The 26,123-nt window shown below is 24.8% G+C and overlaps 1 protein-coding gene across 2 annotated transcripts in view; it reads left to right on the forward strand.

Moving 5' to 3' along the window:
- LOC114127544 (serine/threonine-protein kinase BRSK2) overlaps positions 1 to 26,123 on the forward strand; it is a 94,853-nt gene that overhangs the window by 29,216 nt on the left and 39,514 nt on the right. For both annotated transcript variants that reach the window (XM_050205901.1, XM_050205900.1), the window contains exons 2-8: positions 52 to 146; positions 9,939 to 10,024; positions 13,508 to 13,648; positions 19,729 to 19,879; positions 21,600 to 21,815; positions 23,517 to 23,716; positions 24,365 to 24,580. In XM_050205901.1, the coding sequence (XP_050061858.1) occupies positions 52 to 146; positions 9,939 to 10,024; positions 13,508 to 13,648; positions 19,729 to 19,879; positions 21,600 to 21,815; positions 23,517 to 23,716; positions 24,365 to 24,580 (1,105 nt within the window). The remainder of the gene's footprint in view (positions 1 to 51; positions 147 to 9,938; positions 10,025 to 13,507; positions 13,649 to 19,728; positions 19,880 to 21,599; positions 21,816 to 23,516; positions 23,717 to 24,364; positions 24,581 to 26,123) is intronic.

Raw genomic sequence — 26,123 nt, forward strand, 5'->3', positions numbered from 1 at the left:
TAAACAATAATACTATAGTATCAGTAATATCAAAATGTATTTTTTTTTCAGGATTAGTGAAGCTCGGCATTCATTGCGTTACTGGAAAAAATGTTGCAATAAAAATAATTAACCGAGAGAAGCTGAGCGAGTCGGTGTTATTAAAGGTAATTATTTTTTCGTCGTATTAAACATTTCTACGTATATAATGTAACGTAAATAAACATAGGTAACTGTATTACTCAGCATAAGTATCATCGTTCATGTACGGTAGCCAAGAGGGTGTGTGTGTGTGTATGGAAGTACAAGCGGGTTATTGTCATTTTTATAATATGTAGTACTTTATACCTTTCGAGTAGTTTAATGTGATACAAATATGTACTATTATATACGTTTAAAATATTAATTTTAATTCAACGAAAAATGTATTTATACATAAATAACTCGAATTTTATACTTCTGGATGCGTTTTGGTATTTTTCAATCACGAAATACAAAACTAACTAATATACTAAATTTATAATTAAATTAGCATTGACAGGAATGTTCGTGGTGGATTTAACGTCAGACGGTACCTATATTGTCCTATTGGTTAATATACTTATGAAGCCTGCTGCAGTTAGTTATTATGCCGATACAATATTGATAAAATACGCATACCTAAATTATTATGTTTCTCAATATTCCGCTTCGCATATCTATGATTTATGTTAGTAATATTAAAAAATTTTTGTTTTTACATAGATGCTTACAAAATTCCTATCGTGTATTTATAATCTTAGACCTAGATTAAGGTATAAAAGCAATGTAGGTTATAGGGTATAGCCCACAGAACCGTGTTTTTTTTCTTTAAATAATATTTTATTATTGTTAAAAAATTGTATGGTTCTGATTATATTTTATCCATACTAAAACCATTAACCGTGTGGTTATCGTTCATACTGTTGCTTATACGCTTAATTGACATTTTTTTTTCATCAGTTTTTATTTTATAAGATATTTAAAATAAAATAATAGCCTCGTGTACTTTTAATTTTATTTATAAATATAATATACCTATATACAATATACATACGTGTTGAAATTAATATTATTATTCAAGTTAAAAAATAAAAGTTTTTTGTAAATTGAATAAATAATACCTATATAAAAATTCGTATGATGAACTTATTAACACAAATTAAATATTAAAATATATTTTCATAGAGAGCTAGTAAAATAGAGTCATAAAATATTCATAGAACATTATATGCGGTTACGTTCTATTTATGTAATTATTTGAAGTATTAAATTATTTTCAAGATAGTTATGACTTATAACCATAATTAGTAAAATATTGTACTCTTGTCATTCTTCGAGATATGTGGTTATTAAGGGGGAAATAAAAGAAGACATTTACATAAAATATCAATGATAAACCCATACTTACTACTTATAATATTGAAATTCCATAGTAAATTTAAGAATATTTTCAGATTGCTTATTGTTTTATTGATACTTAATATACTAGGTAAGTTTTGCACGAAAAAACAGATAACATCAAATCTCATGAAGTTTTTATAGTTAAATTATAACAAGTTTCCGAGTTGTTCGCTGTTGTTTTTATTTTTTGTTTCAATTATTTGTGATTTTCTAAGTTTAATACGTATAGTTTTCAATTCTGATAAATACTTATCATCGATCTCAACTATTTTTAATTTACAAAGATTCTTAGAGAAACTTCATATGTACTTGGCCTTTCGTATAACCCAAGTCTTAAAATGTTAGTTAGTTTTTTTTCCAAAAAGTAATAATAATTTTAAATCTAATTACTTGCTTTCGAGAATTCTATAAAGACGAGTAAATTTTCTAAAACTTTGTTTTCTTAGTACGTACGACCAACAATTTCGCATTAATATTCTACGACATAAATTCCAATACGATTTCAAATTTTTAGATTACAAAATATGAATAAAGCAAGTTTTCAAATTTTCTTTTTTTTTCTTTCGTTACATTTTATTATAATTTATTATAGCAGACTTCTTTATTCGATCATCTATTATATTAGTAGTGATATTTAGTAAAAAAAATTATTTAGTTGGTATTTTGGGATGTCAAAAATAGAAAAGTTCTATAACATAGTAATATAATAGTTCTATAATAATACTTTTGACAAAAATCAGCAAGAAAACTGGAATATTTATGAAACATTAGTTTTCGATTAGACTGATTTCATTTTTTTTAGAATTCAAAAACATACAAGCCATAAAAACTTGAAATATTTCACTATTCTTAATAATCGATCAACAGTAACATTTAAGAAATATTTAAATTAAGATATTTATAGGCATCCTAAAAACTAAATGATACTATTTTATTTTATTTTTTGATTTATTTCGCATTTTAAAATATCAAAAAAATATCTAGGTACTTAGTTTTTTAAGTATGTCATTTAAAGGTTTTACGAATTGAATATTCGAACATACAGACAAAAAAAATATTTCTTGTCTTGTAGAAATATTATTAAATTTCGTTTAATGAAATAAATAAAACATTATATTATTGATTAGTTTCTGATTATTTTTGTTGACTAGAGACAATAAAATATTTCTAAGATTCAGTTACCGTACCAATGTAATATATAACACGAACCATTCAATTTCTAAGGAATGAAAAAACAAAGAATGTTCGATACAGTATTGCGTCTCAAACTCACTTATTAATAAAACGTATTTCTAGAAACGCAGAAAAGTGATTCATTACAGTAAAACGTTGCTAATTATTTAATATCGAAAAGAAATAAAAAATACATTTCGCTAGAAATGAAAACTATGAGAAGAACATTAATGAACGTTGAAAAAGAAAAATTTAGACTGACGATTGACATTTTTAAGTAGAGGATTCCGATCCGCCTGATACAATTGTGATTGTCTACAGCCACTTATTAATATTTTAAACGTTATAAAAAAAAATATATATATAAAACTTTGTCAGTATAATAGCAAATATTAATATTAGTGAATAATATACCAAATTCACAAATGCGATATGGGAGCATAACATAATAAAAATTAAGTATTATACAACGTAGTATATTACAAGTATACGAGACACAAGTATTGTTAATATTGTTATTATTATGCATGTCTTTGTTTAAATTAAGCCTATCAATAAATTGATTCTATTAGTTTAATAGTTTATCAATATTACATACACATAATAATATTATTAAAAATTAAGTGTTTATAGGTTCTAGGCAGCGTAATTTGTTTTAAACTTGACCTAAACACTTCAAGTTTGTAAGTATTACATTACATACAGTGTATTAGTCTAATAATAATATGTAACAAAAAGCGTTCGTAGTTGTAAAATTTAATCACGACCGGTAGTATGCATTTTACTTAAATTATACAATTTGTACGCTAAATATAGTAAATTATAAATCGTTTATGTATTTTATATTATTATAGTATATTATATTAATACAAATGAGATGCCCTCTATATCTCTTGATATTTCCTGTGGTTTCAATTTCATTATACATTTAATTTTGAAAACAAAATATTTCACATTCACTGGAACGCTTAAGTAGCTTGTTATAGGTGTTTGCGTTGGCTTGTGGAAATAATATTATAATCATGGGCATACTTTACGAGGAAGGGGTGGGTAGATATAAGGTCAGCTGATCCATAATTTTTTCTCTATATTCTATGTACCCTTTATTCTGAATATTTTCATTTGAAAAAAAAGATATACCGTTATTCTATAGTGGGTGTCGATGGATCACTGTAATGGATGTATTCAATTCGAATTCAATGATGTATTATTGTAAGCGAAAAACGATTCTGAGTAAAGACTGTCTGTCAATCTATATTATTTGCACATTTCCCGAAATTTGTTATAATACTGCTATTAAAAAAAATTATTTTATTATAATTTATAAGTAGTATGGTGTATAGGTTGATTTAATTTTTGTCGAAAACATTGAATTTATTATATTATTAATAATTAATTCATAATATACGTAAACATCTTAAATCGCCAAATATAATGTTTATAAATTATAACACACTAAAATCAAACATTATTATAAAATTGTATGTAATTTGATTCAAATTAGAATGCTAAAAAATAAATACAATTTATTAATAACAAATTTATTATGGCTCAAGTTATTGGAAATATTATACAGCATTATTTTTTATACATTAGTTACTCAAATTTAAGATTTTATAATTTTTTTACAACAAATAATTCGTATATGAATTTGCAAATTGTCATGATTTAAAAACTTTATACAATTTTTTTTAAAACTTTCGCATTTAAAAATGTAAATGTAATTATATATAATAAAACTATGAATATTTATTTTTATTATTTGTATACTAATTTGTGTAAGATCTGGTATCTTTCTAAACATTTTGATTTAACGAATAATTTTTATCAATATTTTTAGAAAAAATAACTAAAAAAAATCAAATACATGCTCATGCTTATAAATAGTTTAAAAAAAAAAAGAAAAGAAATCAAACTATAAAAATAGTTCTAAGTAAAGAAAATTATAATAGAAAAAATTGCGGAGATTCAAAATTATTATTTTTTTTAATTTTTGTTAGAAAATATATGCTGTAACAAAAAAATAACGTTTTTCACACTACCTTTTGTTTATACATATTTTTTTTTATATCAAAATAATTAAAATCGAGTGAAGCGATAGTAATAATCTGTTGAAAGTGCATGCGAAGTATGAAGAGCTGCCGTGAGCTGCTGAACTCACCGTACTAAAATTCTAGATACAGCACCGAATATGATTATTTACCCATTCAGCATAGATTTTCCTTTAACTCATAATAGTTTCCTATCTAATAAATCACGCACTAACAGTTTATTGAGAATTGAATATAACCTTTCCTGGGTGTTTTCCCTGTGGAATATCAACCGGCCATTATAAAATTATAAATATATATACATTATACTCGTATTGCCTATGTATTCGACTATTCGGGTATCCAAAGCACGGATATAGTAATTAAAATTACTTTGGACCATCGTGTACAATATATTGTATTATATAATATTTGTTTACATGTTTCATTGTCGAATTGTTCATAAAACAATTTAATTATAATTTGCATATTATCTAACAGTTTATGACACAATTTCATTTCCGTAGTATATAATAATGTAATATAAATGAATAACTGGTTAAAATATTATGTATAATATTACCTCGAGCTAAGTATCTTTACGTATTTCTTTGGAATATAAATTCAAGACTTCTTCCTCCACTATAGGTACACTATAGAGTACATTGATTTGTGTTTATAATGTTTATATTATACAATACTGACTGAAAATTCGGTCGATATCTTTAGTATATAAATTAGATACCTATAATATTATTATTATTGTTACGCGATTCACACTCGAGTTTTTTTAAATTGAAATAAAGTAAATTGAAGTATTGATTTGCCGCTTGAATTCGAGAAAAATGTTTGGACGATATATAAACATTAAACACAGCAAATGATCGATATTTTGTTCCGCTCTGTGCAGGTACTCGTATTAGTCGTATTTTTATATTTATTAGAGATCGGGAATCGATTTAAAATAATACGTTTGGAAAACTAATCTGAGCGGAACTTGATTAAAATCGCATTTGCTAACAATTCTCTTCAGCCCCCCCAGGGCTGCAGCGACAACTGAGAGAAATGAAAAAATCCCTTGTCTATATAAACCTACCTACAAACTGGACAAAATAATTTATATTAACGGACGTGACTAATTTGGACTTTATAGGAGCACACTGAAAAAAGCGAGGTAAAGAAACGTCATTGTAAAAGACGAATACATATTTCAATTCTTCCGGAATCTAAAATACTAAACCCTAGAACGTTTTCCGTATTCTACGAACAATATAATAGTAATCGGTTACTGTTTCTAATAATAGTATGCTTATCGTTCGCTTTTTCTAAAAGAATGTCTTATTTCCATTAGTTTATAAGTCATTGATGATCGTTTATTCCGTAAGAACGACATTATTGTTTCGTCTACTGATAAATAATAATGCACCCACAATTGTCAATTGACCGGAAGTAATCTATTCTATAGTATAATATGAGTAAACTTATCGAGTTAGCTAAAAGGGTGGCTTTAGAAATAAAGGTTTAAAAATCAGGGTTGTAACGTTATATTATTATAATAATATGATATAATAAAGCACAAACCAATAGGTTGTGATACTTTCGATATCGATATCGAATTATTAACAACTATATGATCATCTTTTTTACTCATTCATAGAGTCAAATAATTTTAAAAAAAATTTTGGAACTTACATATTTTAATAAACATAATCAATAATAATATTATATATTAGAAAAACTACTAGCTAAATGTTGTCTAATCATTTTTCTACTTTACAACTAATATGAGTACTTTAGACTTTAGAGTATTCATTTGTATAATATAATTTATGTTAATACGTAGCTTTGGTGATTACCCACTGATAATTAACAAATTAAAAATTATTATTTGTTTTTTTAAGTTAACTTTTTTTTGGAGGGGAGGGGTATTTGAGAATATCTAATCCAATTTATTGGTAATAGTTTCAAAAATGTCGGGAACCGTTTTACTGCGTAGGTAACTTTGTTTTAATTAAACTCAATTTTAAAACTTCGTTTACATGAACAACTATTAACTGTAACACGGTAACAGTATACTTTTAATATATTTTAATGTATTATTGTAAATATTTTCTCTTCTACAGACAATTTCTATTCTCCAGTTTATCCATGTATTACATTTTTTTTTTTATCACTTTTGAGTAAATTATTTGTTTATTGAAGAAAATTCACTTTTAAACATTTCAGTTTCCAGATTAAACTTTTTTGTTAATATTAGTATAAATTAATCTTTTTAGTATATCCAAAGTTTCTTGACTAAACCTAATATTAATACCGTTATAATATTATTGCTATGTTTAACAATTTAATATTAACTCATATACTATTAGTTCCGTTATTAAATTTAAATTGTTTTTCACTTTCCGGTACCTGATGTTCTTATTCATTTTATACATACACACACACACACACTTAGCCCAACTATTTTTTTTACAAGAATTAATTTTAAACTTGATACAAAACATATTACACTAATAGTAAGTTTAACTTTTCTTCAAGCTCTAAGACAAATATATTTTGCTCCTATAGAGTTAAACTATTTACCTACTATTATTTTTCATGTATAAATTAAGAGAAATAATATTCAAGTAACTGCAGCAGTTATTGTAATCATCTATAAAGCAGAAATACTTTTAATTGTTTACTTAAAGTAAAAATTCTATGTTAAATTCACAATAATAATTATGATTTATTTTTAGTAACCTCGCAATTCAGCGTTTTAATTGCCGAGTTAAAAACAAATCTGAAAAACAGCAGTTTCTGCATCGTATTTTGGTTCGTATTAGTGATGTAGGTACTTACGCTAACGTTAAAACATCAAAACATCATTACGCGTGGTCGTAGTATTATTATTAATATTTAATAACTGGGTTTATATCTGCGGGGAAAACAATATAATAATAACAATAATAATGATCAAAGCGTTTAATATAATACGCGTGTGCTACCTGTATACAAATATCAATTACATTCTCATCGTTCGTGTGCGATGAACACGAAATGCTAACGAAATTATTCTTGGAAGGTTTACCACCAGAAGGTTTTCTTAGTAACGAAGTATTACAATATTTTGTCAATTAATTAATCGGTATTATTATGGTAACCACGAAAAGCTCATTGACGTTTTGTCAACGAGTGGCAACAAAGTTACTTTGATTGTTTTACAAAGCACGAGCTCCGCCGTATAATTTTACCAAACATAATTTATATGTATTACCATATCTGTATGGTGTTACTATACATAATAATAACTACTCACCCACCCATCTAGATCACATACCGTTTGTGTGCATCGTAAAGAGTTTGTTCAAAGGTAGCTCTTCTCCTTTTCGATTACACCAGATTTATTAATACGACTCAAAGGTAATTATTATTTCAATATTACAATTTCCGGTTTACTCGATCGAACGTATTATTTTTCAACCTCGAAGACGTTTATAAATGCCGTTTCATGTACAAAAATAAAATAATATATATCTGATCTTGTTGATCAGAGCAAGAATTTATCCCAGGGCGTATTATATTTAATTATGTTAAACGTAATTAAATGTTTTCTGTGGTAGACTATAGTAGACAATATGCAAATATGAAATGTAACTGACTACTGAGAACTTGGTATGTACCTTATCTATTTTTTAAGCGTATAATATCTAATATTGAAATTATATATAAGTTACAATTCAGAAATGAGAATTGGTGTTTTTCATTTTTATCCCCGACTATTGATCTGACTGTATCACGTGTGTCATAATATACAATATATTCGAAAGAAAATATTAAAAGTCATGAGATAAATGGAGTTCAAATGGCTTCTGTTTATATACACTATAGGACCACGATAGTGGTTACGTGATCGACTGAGGTGTTAGTAATAATTAGGTATTGTGCATTACCTGTATAATAAGAAAAACAACTCCAGACTCAAGTGAACTTCAGGGGTAGCTTTTATATTTATTCAGACTTTATTGTAAACGACTTGACCCGTCTTATTATTTTATTATAAGTTATATAACAGATATTGGTATACGCTGTAATGATATTACATTGTATAGCTATGTAGATACATATAACACATAACACGTATAATATTTTAACGCATTTATTGATATTTTGTTAGTTTTATTTAGTAAACTTTTGTCGGAAGTGGCTACAATGCATGTTGAATTTGGAGAGGCTCTTTAATACTAATTCAGAGATACTTCTCTCATATTTTATTAGTTGATTAATAAAAACGTCAAACTAAAGCTTTCGTCTGTGACACTACAATAGTTGATAATTTGGTGTATTTATCATTTATTACAAGAGTTCGAATGTTGTATAGATCTATTATAAACTCTAAACTGACCAATTAAAATAAATCAAAAATCATTAAAAATCTTATAAAAAATATTTCAAATTATTATATAATAAAACACCATGATGTCTAATTATCCTTTTAAATTATAATACACTTATAAAATAGAACTAATAAATGTTTTTATGCATCTCTAATATTTTGAATCAGACATAGTAATAGCATATGAAAAATATCATACTAAATTTGTATTTACCCAATGAAAAATGTTTTATCGACAATAATTTAAAAAATATAAAGAAAATTAAAAAATGTTCAGTTTGAATAATTAAATTATTTAAAACATTTTATTATAAATAATCATATTAACATTATTGCTAAAAAAACTTCAAGTATCTATAGTCATACGTATTTAAATTACAACAAAATATCAAAAATTTTAAGCAGAGAAATAATTATTGTACAGATGAATATCTAATTTTCTAAACATTTAACTTCAAATGCTCATAAAAAATTAGTGTAACTTATCGATAATATTTGTTTTATCATAGATATAAATACTCATAAGAAATCTTGTATTTCATTTTTTAATCTTAAATATTAAGTCGTTTTTTTATAAATTTATAATTGTAAAATAGTTTCAAAATTCCAATATTTCACAAATTTCATCAAAATTTCAACTTAAATATTCATGAAAATAATATTCTGATTACCATACTTTCGCTGTTTTCTTCTTTTAATTAATATGAGGAATTTTTCGGTTAACATTTTTTTTCGGTATTTATAAAAATAAAAATAAAAATAAAAATAGAAAATGTCTCAAAAAGAAATAAATAGCTATATAAATAGCTTAAAAAGAATTAAAATACTTAGACAATTTTATTATAAAGTAAAAATGATAGTTAAAACATTTTGTAACAATTTCAAGTATATACTATTTACGTCAATTTTTTTTTAAGTTAAGTATTAAGATATTATAATTGTGTTTTATTTGGTTCCAGGTGGAAAGAGAGATTGCAATAATGAAACTCATTGACCATCCGCACGTGTTGGGCTTGTCTGATGTCTATGAAAACAAACGATACTTGTAAGTTGAGAGGTTAAAATATTTTAATTGCTTACGTGAACTTAATTGTTCAATTTAAGTCGATCCTATATTTATGATCATTATATAAAATATTATTATATTTATTTGCTTTTAATAAATTATCTCCAATCTATATTATGTGTGGGAAGAAATATGATCTCCAGTAATATGGTATCTTACATTCAGCACATCACGTAAATAATATAAATACGTATATACATATTTATTTATTCAGAATGATTGATATAACTGTATACAAAATATCATTATAACACTGGAAAATTCAATATAAAATCCTTATCATGATTCTGAAATTGACATGCCAAATGCAGCAACATTATACGATGTTCTATGGTAAAAATTGAGTGACCCATTTTTATATTTTATGGTAATATTCTGTGAGCAATATCTAATAGTAACAATAATAATACTTTTTTATTTAATTACTTTATTTTAATTTTTGTTTTAAATCTTAACCTATTGTTTTAAGGTTGGAATGCTGTTTTTAACACTTATATTAAAATTTATTATACTTGAAAAAAGTTCAATGTTAAATACTACACCAGAAATTATTATAATATATGTATATAATTTGAATAGCTGAAAAAAATATAAAAATAAATACAAATCAAATTAATAAATTGAGCAATAAATAAAATATAATAACTACTATATTACTTATTTGACTTCCAATCTGAGTTAAAATATCTTATTATATTATTACTGATAAATCACATATCAAATTATACACTAAATTGATGGGTCTTAACAGTGGTCTTACCTACTCACTGAAAATCATCATAACAATGCCACAATAGTGTTGTACATATTATTATTATTCAACGATTTAACAACGAATCAGTGTTAATTTATGGTAATGATATTTTCATTTCTATGATTATCAATATTCAAATATATTGATAAACAAATAATTCAAATATTAAACTTATTTTTTATTTATGCAAGATTAATATATAATAATATTATATATGTATTTACTATTTTTTACTATTCAATTGTATAATATAGATGACTATTCTTTATTTAATGAAATAATTATATGTATGTATTATAACCTGAAGATCTATATCACACTTCAATAAAGATGATTCGTTTTTATGTGAAATTCATATTTTAATATTGCTATTATGAAATATGAAGTTTTCAGATTGAAAAAAAAAGCAAATTTATTATACGTGATCCAATGAACAAAAATGACTATACATTTATTTTATTTTCGATCTATCTGTTTACGTATATACCTACGCGTCAATGTTAATTAATCGCTTAAAAATACATTAATATTAAGTACAAAGTATTTGAAAACAAATGCGACGGATATCGTATATATAGCTGTTAGTATAATTGTTTTTGGTTTTGGAACGAATGCAACTTATAGATAAAGTAAATAATGACATTTAATACCGTCCGAAAACCTAAACCGATGAACATTAATATTTGTCCAATAAATAAAATAACGCAAATATAAGGAATATGAAAAAAATAAACATAGATATATAATTTCAATGATATTGTTAAGTAGAATGTGTGTAGGTGTGGTTTAATTTCTATATCGTGTAAGTATTACTATATTATGTTCTCACATGATATCTTTGTTGGTTTTATAATTTGTCTATCAATCAAAATCGTGATGACTTCTAAAGTTATAGGCGTTTGTTGAACGATTTACATCTATAAATATTTTATGAACAACAGACTATTATTAAGCTTGTTACAAAAATAAAATGTATGGATAAGTTATATAGTTATATAGAATATAGTTACAAAAATTCATACATTAGATAACGATACAGTAATAATTTTAATTGTTATAAAAAATATACAGGCACAATTATACAACCTGGCCAATTGGTATATACATCTCTGAAACAACTTATTTTCACCAAGAATTATAAATTGTCCAATTGTAATTTTTATTTCTATAAAAATTCACATTAAAACTAAATATCTATCTATGAATAGCATTCGAAAAATCTGGTTACTACACGAATTATACACGAAGAAAAATTGTAATAAATATCAGAAAACGTTCACTCCATTATCTATGATAAACAAATCACAACTCGCTATGGCACATTTCTTCTCTTGCTTAAATGTTTGTAGATATCCAAAAATAGGGCTCTGCTAAAAAATACAAACATTTCTGTTAAAAACTCTTCACATAATTGAACGTCACATATTTTATCACAAATTATATTATGCATTCAGATTTTCATATAAAAACGGAAAAAAACAATAATCTAAACAATTTGTTGTTACCATTTCTTACTCCTAAACAATCAAAATTCTCGTATAGAGATCGTAGCTGAAGAACTATGAATAAGGTAATAATGCTCTTCGTTACATATTATGACAATAAAATTAAATAGATGAAAGAGTTACTGATGACTAATGTGTCACTTTATTATTAAAACTAGATATAAAAACTAACAATAACCAATAACTATTCTCATTGTACAAAAAATAAAAAATAATAATGCACTGATCGTTTATTTAAATTTAAAAAATAAAAATATAATATTGGTACAATGAAGAGGTAATTTATTGATTTTTCCGATGGTCTCTTCAAGTGTACAGAAAAAGATACCAAAAGATTAAAAAACAGTTTAGTTTTCAATGAGAAATCAATTGTAGTTCAGAAATAATAACAATCAAGACTTAAAATGTTCAACAAATTTCAATTTAAAGAGGAAATCATTTAATATACATAGTCATACAGAAATATTAGTTTGTGAGATAACAACAATGGAGATTTTAAAATGTGATGCTTTATTTATTTTGTATACAATTCAGAATGTATTTTATTTCTAAGAGGTGAAAATTTAATACAGATTTACCATTGGGCTAATCTTATAAGATTTAAAATCAAATAATACTACTATACAATTCAACAGTTCAACTAGAGGTTATTCACGCAACATAATATTATTTTAATTAAATATTTTTCCATTATAAGGATTAAATTAGTTTATTTTCATTTTTAACTAAAAACTATTTGACGATATTCTTTATTAGTTTTAAGTAACATTAAATTCCATTTCAGTTTATTAAACACCACTTACCTATACACCATTAATTAAAGCACGATAAAACTGTTAAACAGAATTCTAAATAACTCAGTAATAGCCGACCCCCGTTGAGGATATTTATTTTGTAATAAATGTTATAACTGACAATATAATTTTTGAATGTGGCGATATTAAAGAAAAAATATGTAACGTAGAATGATCAAAACGAGACTAATTGCCAACATCTAACCAATGAATTTTGCAGTTTAACGCCACGCACTATAGGTAAACCAGTCACGGTGGCTTATTATGGTTTAATGACGCAATTTATATTAACACCGAATTGCGTTATTTGTCTTCGGAAATTAATACGTTTTCGACTATATAGCGAAAGCCTGATAATATTAGTTGTAGTTGGAATATTGTATAATAGTTATATTACTTACAATTTCAGATATTTGATACTGGAACATGTGTCTGGTGGTGAACTGTTTGACTACTTGGTTAAAAAGGGGAGGCTGACGCCCAAAGAAGCTAGGAGATTTTTTCGACAAATCATCTCTGCGTTGGACTTTTGTCACAGTCATTTAATATGGTAAGTATGCGTTTCATATATTAGTGCGCCGTAATAAGTTTATTTTGTAGTTAACTATAAATAATTAATACAATAAATTATAAACTTTCTATAACTAAAACTGTAGGCCAAACACTATAGTAAAAAATGTCATTGAAATTGAGAAAACGAACGTACCTACCTATTTCTTTCCTATGGCCATTAATTACAATCATTACTATTAGATTATAGGATATTATTATCTATAAAAAAGCATTACAATGATATTTAAATAAATTGAGTTTAAAATTTTTAATATTTTTTTAGTTTTTAAATTTTTAAATACTGAAAAAAAATAAATATTTGTAATTATTATGTAAATACACAATAAAATATCTATTTAACTTTTTTCAATTCAAAATATAATAATTGAAATAATTAACTTTGTATGTAGATTTACACAAAGTTTAAAAAACTTTTATTTTTTTGTCAATACAAAGTACCACTTTGAATGCGTATCACACATAATTTTATGTATTTCATATATGTACATGTTGCTTAAGTATTGTATAAGTATGTAGTAAAGAAAAATATGAGAATTAATTTAAAAAAATGTTTTTCGTTTTTAAGTAACGCGTAAGAGCTACCGGCAAAATGTTTCGATGCATATCATGTAAATTATACAACTTTCCGAAAATATAAAAATTTTAAATCATTCAAAAAATTAGAATCACCTTTAAGTTGTGATAAATAAGTTCCTAAAATATTTCCATAAACGTCCAACAAACTAACAATGTCTCTCCGAAAATACATAATTCAAGGAAAAATAATTTGTAAAAACAAACTGCAAAGACCCATACTAACAACCACCTCCATTTATATTTCTAATATTTATTATTTAATCTTAATTCATTTCAGATTTAAATTATATCATAAGTTATTTACACTACATTAACAGTCCTAAATTCGATTCATATCAAGACATTAACTTTTTCTACACATTCTATAACAAACCGTAACGCAGTTTACGAGTACACAGTTCGTTATCATTCGTATTTTTATAATTTTACCACCAAATTGTATATGTATATAATATATATTACAATTTACAGTTATAAATAAATTTTATTTTAATATTTTGATAATGGTCAAGTATTTTTTCTATTCACAAAAGCTCATTAGAAATAAATAGTAATAATTAAAAAAAATATCAAGTATTATATTTTAATTAGATTAATTCCATTGACTCATTTAACCGCAGAAATGCACGTCACTTCGATATAAAATACAATAATATTTTTTGAATATTAACTGCTTGTAATAAAATAATGAACGAATTTAGCGAACCGCTTTCAATCAAATTCATAGATTTCATTTTTGCGCGACTCATATATTATACGAAATAGGTCAGTTTGTGGGCGCCAGATGTTAATTTATAATAACGTAGAATAGCGTATTATGAGTGAAGCGTGATGATAAATGATACAACTAACGACTAAGTGTAATTTAACATCTCGTGATAATCGATTTGTAACAAAATATTACTGCAGACACTTGGTTACAGTGAATATTATACTGGTGCATCATTAATAAGGGTGGTCTAATTTTGATAACTAACTATACCTGTGGCAATAGATAGTTATACATTCAGTCTAAAAAATAAATAGTGACTTTACGTTATATTATTATAATGAACATTTTAGAGATAATGTAGATACTTATGTTTTTTATTTAAATAAAGTTGATTCCAACATTAGTTTTCAAATGTAAACAGGTACACTCGATCGGCTTATTGTTATACATGAGTGCAAAAGTAATCTCAATTATGGTTATCGTCTAACCATAGTATTAAACTTAAGATAATAATATTATTATTATTTTTATTTTTTATTTTATTAATCATAATACACTTGGCTATAGTAACCATTTTATTTTCGTATAGTTACTATTATACACAATATTTATCTTTGTTTTGTTTTTTATTAATAAGTTGGACTTTTCAAGGAAAAGTAATAGGTTTTGGTTAGTTTATGGATCTGGTGCTAGGATTTCATTTAAAGTGTTGGATATTTAATGTAGTTCTAGTTTCTCAGAGTATTTGCGGCGTTCTGTTAGAACAGTACCTAACATACTTAATATGCATTATCGAGCGTTAAAATAAACAATAATCTTGTATATGGAAGTGATGACTTCACTTAATTTTTTTTGAAAATACTCTGTTTTATTGATGTTATTGTTTGCGTGAAGGAGCTCTACACAAACTCTATTTTGATAGCTTCTGAATAGTACCTACTGTAAACCTTATATTTATGTAGTCCAACCAATGAAATAAATAAAATATATTCTCTACTCTAATTACCATAATATTCAAATATCAATATGTATATCGAAACAAGTATATTTCTTATGCACTGATTGTCACCACAATTTGGCTTCATGATTCATTCCCATACAATCAAAAAAATAAAAATAAACATTAATTAACATTTTTTTATGATATTTTTCAATAATATATTATCAATATGACATAATATTCGTCATACTAATGATATATTATAAGGGATTAAAGGAATATTTAGTTTGGTCGTTTTTTTACATATATACCATACAAATCATACATATATATATATTCTATACCTATCGTTATGAATATTTTGTTCACAAATAAATCTATAATATTTTTAAGAAGGACTATGATGAATTTAACTCTATATTAAATCTATTTATATTTATAGTTTTTAAAATAATTCAAGCACAATAAATACTAGATTCACTCTTAAATAGATTTGTAAAACCATTTTTACGGACTATTAACGTTAGTAGATATACAAAGACAGAGAGAGAGTAGTACAAAAAAAATCAAGAATTTTAAAGTATGGTGTTTGAGTATGTTTAAAAATTTTAAAAATCAGAATTCGAATACATTTATTATTAATGATGGAAAAATTTAGGTGGGGTGAGCATGTTTGGTGAATTACTCGGTATACATCTTTGAACATACATTTTCTGTGTTTATTTTAAAGACACTTAATAGTATTATAAATGTACATTTTATACTTTAATTAAAATATGAAAACATAAAAAAGTATAACAATACATAACTTTTACTATTATGAGATTTTTCTTAGACATAAATAAACTGTGGCAAACACATTTGTATAAAAACGTTGTTTTCTAATCTTATAGTATACTTTATACATCATGTATTCTTTTACGCTTTCAGAGATTTTTGACTTGGTAGATCATTTCACGTCAATAATCTTTATACAATTACAAAATATATTAATAATTATTATTTAATAAATCGAACTGAAAGCCTTGAAATGTAATATTTGAACACTTATAATATGTTATTAAAACACATTAATTTCATTTAGTTATAAATATAAAATATGAGTATATTATAATATCGCTTATGTATATTCGATAAAGTTTTTAAGTTTTATTAGAATTTCATAGTGAAGAAAAAATTTGAAAACGCATAAACTAGTCGACGGTTTTAATGTTTTATAATGTTTAGGTTAATATATACAATAAAATATAGAATTTTTCAGTATTTCCTACATAATATATCTATACAAAATAATAATAAGTTTAAATTGTTAAATAATTTTTTGACGGTTATTCAAATAAGGTTTTAAAAAAAGATTCTATTATTTGATAGTTTTAATAAAAGAATGTTTAGCTATTTCTCGGAACTTTTAATCCCAGGATTTTGTGAACTACATAACATTCATATAATATGAATCGTACATAAATTTCTACTAGAAAAAAGGACCAAAAATAATTATACGGTTGTATGAATATCATTATTGTTAAAGCGACGTGACCAGCCATTTATCATCATCCAAAGACAATAATAGTATTATGTGTTTTAAAAATAATATTAAATCTCCGGTGTTTATTTTACACTAAAAACGTACAATGATAAATTCAGCACCACATTACAACCGTACCGTATATACGTATGTGTATGAATATTAAAATCTTAATTCTAAATAATTCAAAAGAATATCAGTGCACTTTATTAATTACTTTTTCTCTCAGACAGTACAGAAAATACGCAAAATATCTACAAAACATTTTTATCAAATTTAATTAGTTTTTAAGTAAATTCACCTTTTACAAAAATTATATAGAACAGTATTTTTGGAATTTGACTAACGAGTAATTTAGTTCACAAAAAAATATGATATCTCTTGAAGTTTTTTAAAAAAAGTATTTTATTTTTAAATCGAATAATAAATAAAATATAAAACAACTTGAAAAAATTGTTTTAATTTTTACTTTCTATTAAGAGAATGTCAGCGCACTGTTTGTTTTCTCTCTCAGACCCGTGCGCAACATAGACAAAAGGTATTTACGCAGAATCATTATTTTCTTATGTTTTTGAGTAATTCTAGAGTAAAATCATTCATTACAAAAACGATAGAGAATAATATTTTTGAGGGTATGATATCGATTTGTCTAGATATTGTCTCAAAACAATTTAAACATAATTTAGATTTTATTTTTTATTTTAAAAGTTGAATAGAAAATCAAATAACAATAAAATATAAAACTGATATGTCATACCCTCAAAAATATTATCCTTTATAGTTTTTGTAATAGATGATTCTACTCTTAGATAACGCAAAAACCATAAAAAAAAAAACGATTTTAGGCGAAAGAGTTTTATCTATGTTGCTCGTAGGTCTGAGAGAGAAAACAAATATTGCACTGACATCCTCTTAAGACTTTATTTTTAAACCATAAAATATAATTTTTTTGTGAACGCGTTTTGTCTATGGTACAACGTGAGTCAAAGATTTAAATATGCTCTGACATCTTATTAATAGACTGTACCATTAACACAAAAATTGTCTTTCCTTGGTTTGACATTAGTGTATCAACTAATAAAATATATCTACTAAAAATATACCCAAAATCGAAATCATACATTTTTCACTTACAATATATTCTAATATCGCACTATTCGATAATCAATTTTATCTCATCGCAATACGTTGTATCTCTTTAGTATTAAATAATACTTATTTTTTTCATTTTAGTGTAGAGTGTAAAATAGATAACATTTGAATTTTAAAATAAACAATATTGTCATTCCTAGTAAGTAGAAACTAAGACCACCGGTCCGGACCTAAAGATTTATACAGGCGTTCATCTGAATAATGGTGCTATGCGTACCCTTTTCGTTATCCAAAGGATTTTTGATATTTTGTTTCGATTAAAAAAAAACGAATTACAACAAATTGTGCATACATGAAAATTTACCAAATGATTATTTTATAATTTTTCATATGAATACTAATAATTTTCAAAATATTTTGTCTCTTTTTAAGCTATTAATAAGTATGACAATTTTTTTTTCATATTAATATATTATTAATGATTAAAAAAAAAATAATAATAAATAACATTAAAATGTAATACAAGATTTTAAATTAGTTATTCTTATAACTGTATAAAATATTAAAATACATGCATGTTATAATATTTTGAAAAATAAATATTATTACGAGGTATAATTGTATTAATAATAATATTATGTATGATGGACATGCACGACAGTGATGTACTCGATTTGCCTATTCAGGATGCCGTTTGATTGTGATTTTGTTGTAGAAAGACATTAGATAAATACTATTATAATAAAATCATCATCATACATAAAAAAAACTATGACATGTCAGGAAAGTAATAAAAATTGACACAGTACCGGAACAAAAAAAAAAAGTCGTGTCAAATTGTGCACCGAGAAAAAAAATATAATATATTCTTATGACATTGATTGTCACGTTTTATTGGATAAGTGTAAGAAAATTCTTTAGTCACTTCTTACGTCAAAAATAGGTACACTGTCAAATGAAAATAATATTCACTATGCAAATAAAATGATTTTTTAGACACAAATTAATAATCCACTTAAACTGCACAATAATTATTAGTCGATTATCGAGGGTAAAAATGACAATTATAAAATGTGTACCTAATGTTTACTGATCAATAATCAACTTATAGAATTGTTATCAAAACATCTATTTGGCAGTAATCTACTGTTAATAGTAATAGTTATAACTTATAATTGACTAAACAGTTGTGTTTTGTTTGTATTACCACAGCCACAGGGATCTGAAACCGGAAAACTTGTTGCTGGACGAAAAGACCAACATTAAGATCGCCGACTTCGGTATGGCGTCCTTGCAACCCAACGGCAGCATGCTCGAGACCAGTTGTGGTTCTCCACATTACGCATGCCCTGAAGTCATCCGAGTAATTTTTTTTTTTTTGTTTATATTATATATATGTATAACTATAATAATCCTTTACAACATGATTATAATTGTACTCTACACAGTGATGAAGAGGGCTAATTCAAATGACTTTCAAGCCTTTATTGTATGCACTTCAGATAGAAGATATAAAAAACTTAAAACTTTTTAATAAACAATCAATAAATACAACGATTTTTTTCTTTATTCAAAAGAATATTTCGGTGGCATATTTGAGGTGTTTGTTAGGTGGATATCAGGAGACCCTTAGAGAGAAGCCTCTTATTGTCATTGAATTTGTGTCTTAGTTTTTTTTAAATATATTTTAATTGCATCTTTATACGTATAATAATAAAATAATAGAATTACCTAATATAAACAAAATGAAAAAAATTACCATCCTTTTATTTATTTATCTCAGATATGCCACAAAAGTGTTTTATCTTTGAAGATTATTGTAATAACACAATTATTAGAATATCAACTAAAAATTTTCTTTGGTAATATTTCTTATAGCCCATAATATACTCAAAGCATAATGTTTAAAATTATTCAGCTGTTTGTTCCCTTAAGTACTTAATGTACTTAAAATATAATATTATTATATATTTAAAACCTTATGATTTTTATTTCTTATAAAAAAAAAATAATAATATGTACCCCACATCCACTTTAGAGTTTTTATTCAACTTTAACGCTAACATATAAATACTTTAATTGGAACGGGTTTGGACGGATTTTTTAAATAATATACTATAATATTTTATTACCTAATGCATATTTCCTCTCATTTTAATAATCTCGGATTGTTCGTGAGTTCCATTGATGTGATTAAAAATTTATTGTCAATTTTATTATTATAATTCACAAATCAAATTTTAATGCGAATTATTTAAATTATATTAATTTCCATTTATTAAAAATCATTTTACATTTTTTATTTGAACTTGTTGTAATACATCAATAGATATTCAGGTATAATAAATTCATACATAGTAGTTAATGTACCCACATAATAACACTTATAAAAAGACTTCACGTTTCTAATACACAAGCTCAAGCACAAATGATATTTATTCATTAAATTCACTCATAAATTTCACAATCAATGAAAAAAATTTCCGACTATAAAATACAATTTCATAACTCTAACACATTATATCTATCATATTCGCAATAGAACATTATGTGCTTCAATCAAATTATTTTTTAAATATTTTTATTTTAAAATATTTCAATCTTATTTCAAACATTTATTATTTTGATTATATAAATATACAAATTTATAAGTCAATTTTATTTTTGCAATGATTATTCGTAAACCTTGATTTAAATTTTAAATTTCATTCAACTATAATAGTATATTATTATTGATTTGTTTTGCTTTAATAATTTAAAAATTACCAATAGCAATTTGCTGTTGAAACTAATAATTACCGTGTACTCATTAATTATATTTTTGATACATATGAGCATTTTTAACAAATAACGTGACTACATAAATTGTAACAATAATGATTAATTAAAAAACAAAATTATATTATAACATTAAATAACATTAAAATTGGTGTAATTTTGCTAAATTTTTTTAAATTTTTGTGAAAAAATATTTTCATATCAATTTTACTCATTTGTATTTTATAATTATTTTGAATAAAATTTTTAAAAAAATATTTCACAACTTGGAACTTACACGTGGTTTTAACCTATATGCTTTTCAGGGCGAGAAATATGACGGTCGAAAAGCGGACGTTTGGTCGTGTGGTGTAATATTGTACGCATTGCTGGTCGGCGCACTTCCCTTCGACGATGACAACTTGCGCCAACTATTAGAGAAGGTGAAAAAGGGCGTTTTCCATATACCGCATTTTGTACCACCGGATTGTCAAAACTTGCTTCGCGGCATGATTGAAGTCAACCCGGAAAAACGGTTAACGGTGAGTATTCAGAAAGTATAAAATACTCAGCATGACTGATGGCAAATTATACTTAGTTTAATAGACAGATAGGTAAATTTCAGTATTTTTATTTGGTAGAAGATTATCAATTACAATGCACTTATTATAAAGATAAATTAATAATTTAACACCTAAGTACAAAAAATAATATTTAAGCTGCTGTTAATGCTTTAAAATGATTAGTATTTATAGTGTTAACTATTAACTGCAAACAATTAAAAATTATTGCAAGAACTTACATTTCTTTATAACCATCACTATAAAGTAAATATATATAAATACATAAACATCATAGTATTGGGAAATTTTAATTTTTATGTAATAAGAATAATTTATTGTTCAAATTGAGGCATAATTATATACATTTTTATTAGAAAAAATTTTAACGTTCAATATTGGATGTTAGCTAATCAACAAATTAACGTTTACTCATGAGGCGATATTTTTTCCACCTCATATTACCATTTTTCGGCACCCTCTGATTATCATAAATATATATATTATTTTGTCGCACCAGTCATAAGGTCAACAAAAATAGCTTTCGTTTCATTAGTAGTGTAAAACTATTATGGTCAATGCTACTGCACGCAATGCAAAATAAAAATTGTGTTAAAATAAAAATTACAATATATATGTAATAAAAAATAAATATAGATGATTTTTTTTTTAATTTATTTTAATGAAATATTATACAAAATAATATGGTACATAATATAATATAATTCTAAACATTGTTTTTGATTTACCAATGAGCTTAGGTTGAAATAAGATGTAATTAAATAACTAATTCTAACAATTCGGATATATAATATAAATATATATATATAATTAATTTTATAATAAATGATTGTAAAACAATTTATAGTAGAAATTATAAATATAAATAAATAAAGGCAATTATTATAATAACCTATCTATGTGACAATAAATATAATATTAAATAAAATTATAAAAAGAAACAAATAATATAATAACAAACCCGGAATTATTACAAGTATAGGTGCCTACAGAGAATTGCCGAATTAATTCATTTTGAGAACTTATTTATAAGTTTTAATGTTTTGGTTTTTGAATTAGGTACCTATAATGTTTTTTTTTTACAGATTTATTATACAAATAAGGACCAATAAAGTCCATAAATCTCTGACTAAACGAAGTTATTGAGTATTTAACTTTTGTATCATATTCTCTATTCTCTATAAATGTATTTAATTGTATCTTAATTGTTGAACATTAAGTCGAATTAAATTAAATCTAATTAGATGTATTGGAAAATACTTTAATATAGTTATTTATTTAGACAAACAATTTTATTTTAAATTTTTATTTTATAGAAATTTGTATTTTTTAAGTTTTTTCCAACACACTAAACATAAAACATTTTTTCCGTGCTTATTTAAAAATATAGATGCTCAATATCATGTTATAAATGGTTCCATAATAACCCGAAAAAGTAATTATGATATTGTTTTGATAATATGAAGATAACTATCTGACGATGTCCACGTTATAATACTATATTATAAATAATTATTAGTTTTACAAACATTTTACCGTTCGTGATAATATTATCTTATGCCTACCTACCTAATTTGTTAAAAAGAATATTTTTTTTTTCGCGAATTTGTATAATATATTTTGTACAAACCAATTATATATATATAAAAATATATGTTTCAGTTGAAAGACATCAACAAACATTCATGGGTTATCGCCGGAGGAAAAGGAGAAGTGCACTTAGGTATGTCAATGATAGATGTCATACAAACACACATAATTCCGTCCTCAAACGACTTAGACACCGACGTTCTTCAAGCCATATCAAGTTTAGGCTGTTTCAAAGACCGAGAAAAACTCATCTCTGCTTTATTAAGTGTCGAGTAAGTGGTACTATTGAATTAAACGCGTGCTCAAAAACCCTGAAACGAAAGAGAAACCAAATTATCGTCTATACGCTGATTATACAACTGATTCTCATGATGTTTATTAGAATTTTCATAATACCTATATATTATATATTAAATTATTATAATCGATGTTATGTACACTGTACAGATATTATTATGTACATTGAACGAACTCGGTGTATAAAAGCGACTATAACATAATATTTATGTTTATATGACGCGCTTCATATCATATAATTGTATTTGAATGAAAACGTAATTGAGTATAAGTGATTTGCTATAAATTAATAGTTTTGTTTTGTTACGCTTCAATATCAGTCATCAAATCGATTAAATAATGATAATTCAAAATTAATAAGTAATATCAAAATATGAATAATAATACCTACTTACATTTTCCAATGAAATTTCAATAACTATACGGTCAACGTTAAGTGTAGGTATATTAAAATGTACCTATTATTCGGTACGAGTATTAACGGTATTGTAATAACAATCACAAATAAACAAAATACATTATACTTAACTTGCATTTTATTCGATATATTTATTAGAAAATGTATTTTAGACAAAAGCTGAGTATTTTAATTTTAATTTTATTATTTTTGAATTTTTTTATAGTCATAATACTGAAAAAGTGATTTATTTCCTATTGCTCGAGCGTAAAAAACGACGACCAGCTAACGAGGACGACACGATTGCAGTAAAGAACACCAAAAACAGCTTTGATCCTCCGAAAAAACGAGTTGATACGTGTAAAATGATCGACGATATCGATAGTAATTTTTCTCAAATCAGTGCTGGATCTCCTGCTACTCCGCGAAAACAAATGTTACAGTAAGTAAAAAATATATGTATAGGTATATTAAGATTCCTATAATATTATATTGTTTAAATACTTGTCAATTCGTTTAATGCAAGATATAATAATAATAAAACTGATATCAATGACAAGGCTTTAATTAAAGATTTACAGATTTTTGTTAAAAAGCTTAAAAACATATTATTGATAAATTGAATATTTTTAATGGTAAACTGAAATATTATTAATGTTGACAACGCTCCCCTTAAGCTTTTTTCAATTCTGGCTTTAATCACTGGCGTGAACGTCAAGTATATCCCTCCATATAATATAAGTTTAATCAGTGGTAAATTTGAAAAAAGATAATTGCAATAGTCTGGTGTCAAATGAAGTTAGTGGTTCTTAACATATAAATGTACAGTGTACACCTTATATTATAATAAAAATACTTAAAAATGGTAAGCATCTCATACAATATATGATATACTAAAAAAAAAAAAAATACTTTAAACGCTGTCCATATTTTTTTTTTATTTTAATATTTCAAAATTTCAAAGATATTTGAAATTGTGTTACAAGTTACAATATCAATATTAAAAGATTTCATTCGAAAAATTCCACAAACTAACAAACAAGGAATTTTTTTCAATTATCATTAGTCATCACTATAATGTGATCACTACACGTTCCATTAAAACAAATTAAGTTTTTGATTAAAATAATTATTTGTTATTTATTATAAAAAAAAATACATATAAAAAAATCATGATTTTAATATTTTTTTGGTATTATACGTACAAATATTCCTCTTGTACATACAATCAATGATATATTATTACTATGATAAATTATAAAGCTACCTATAGATAAATGTAATTATATAAGTTAAATTTTTATAACATAGTATGAGAAGAGTAAAAAATTCTTATACCTACCAAATACAGCGTATAATAAGAAATATTGATAATCGGACTGTTTTAACACGTATAAACATCCAGTCATGAGTGGTTTTCAATAGATCTTTCGGATATGGTAGAAACAATGAAAGAGTTTGTACAATAAGATATAGCATTCAGTGACAACTTAAACTTAATGTGTACACAATTATGTGTGACATGAAACAAAACACAACAATATAGATACATTCTATCTATACACTGTCGATACTTTTTTTTTGGTCGTATTCTACTGTTTGTTTTTGAGCTATAGTATAGCAAAAAAAAACTTATCGTACGATGTAATGTATTTGATTGTTTTTCGTATTGAATTGTCGACCATTTTTCCGGTAGTCAAAGGCGTCTAGGGAGTAGGGCTGAGTGGCGTCGTTATGTATGGAGTCCGCACAGAAATGACTAAAGCCCCTTCGGAAGTATCAATCCATTAGTCATTACTGTGCATGTAAATGTTTACTTATTATTATTATTATTTCGTTTGTTTGTTGTTGGTATAAAATAGATGTTAGGTATTAAATGATATTTTTATTACCAAAAGAGATCGTTGTAGTGAGAACAATGAGACAACTTGCATTTATAAATAATTGAAATGATTTTTATGGTATAAATTGTTTTTTATTTTTTA

Source organism: Aphis gossypii, chromosome X, assembly GCF_020184175.1.
Source record: "Aphis gossypii isolate Hap1 chromosome X, ASM2018417v2, whole genome shotgun sequence".
NCBI classification, from domain to species: domain Eukaryota; kingdom Metazoa; phylum Arthropoda; class Insecta; order Hemiptera; family Aphididae; genus Aphis; species Aphis gossypii.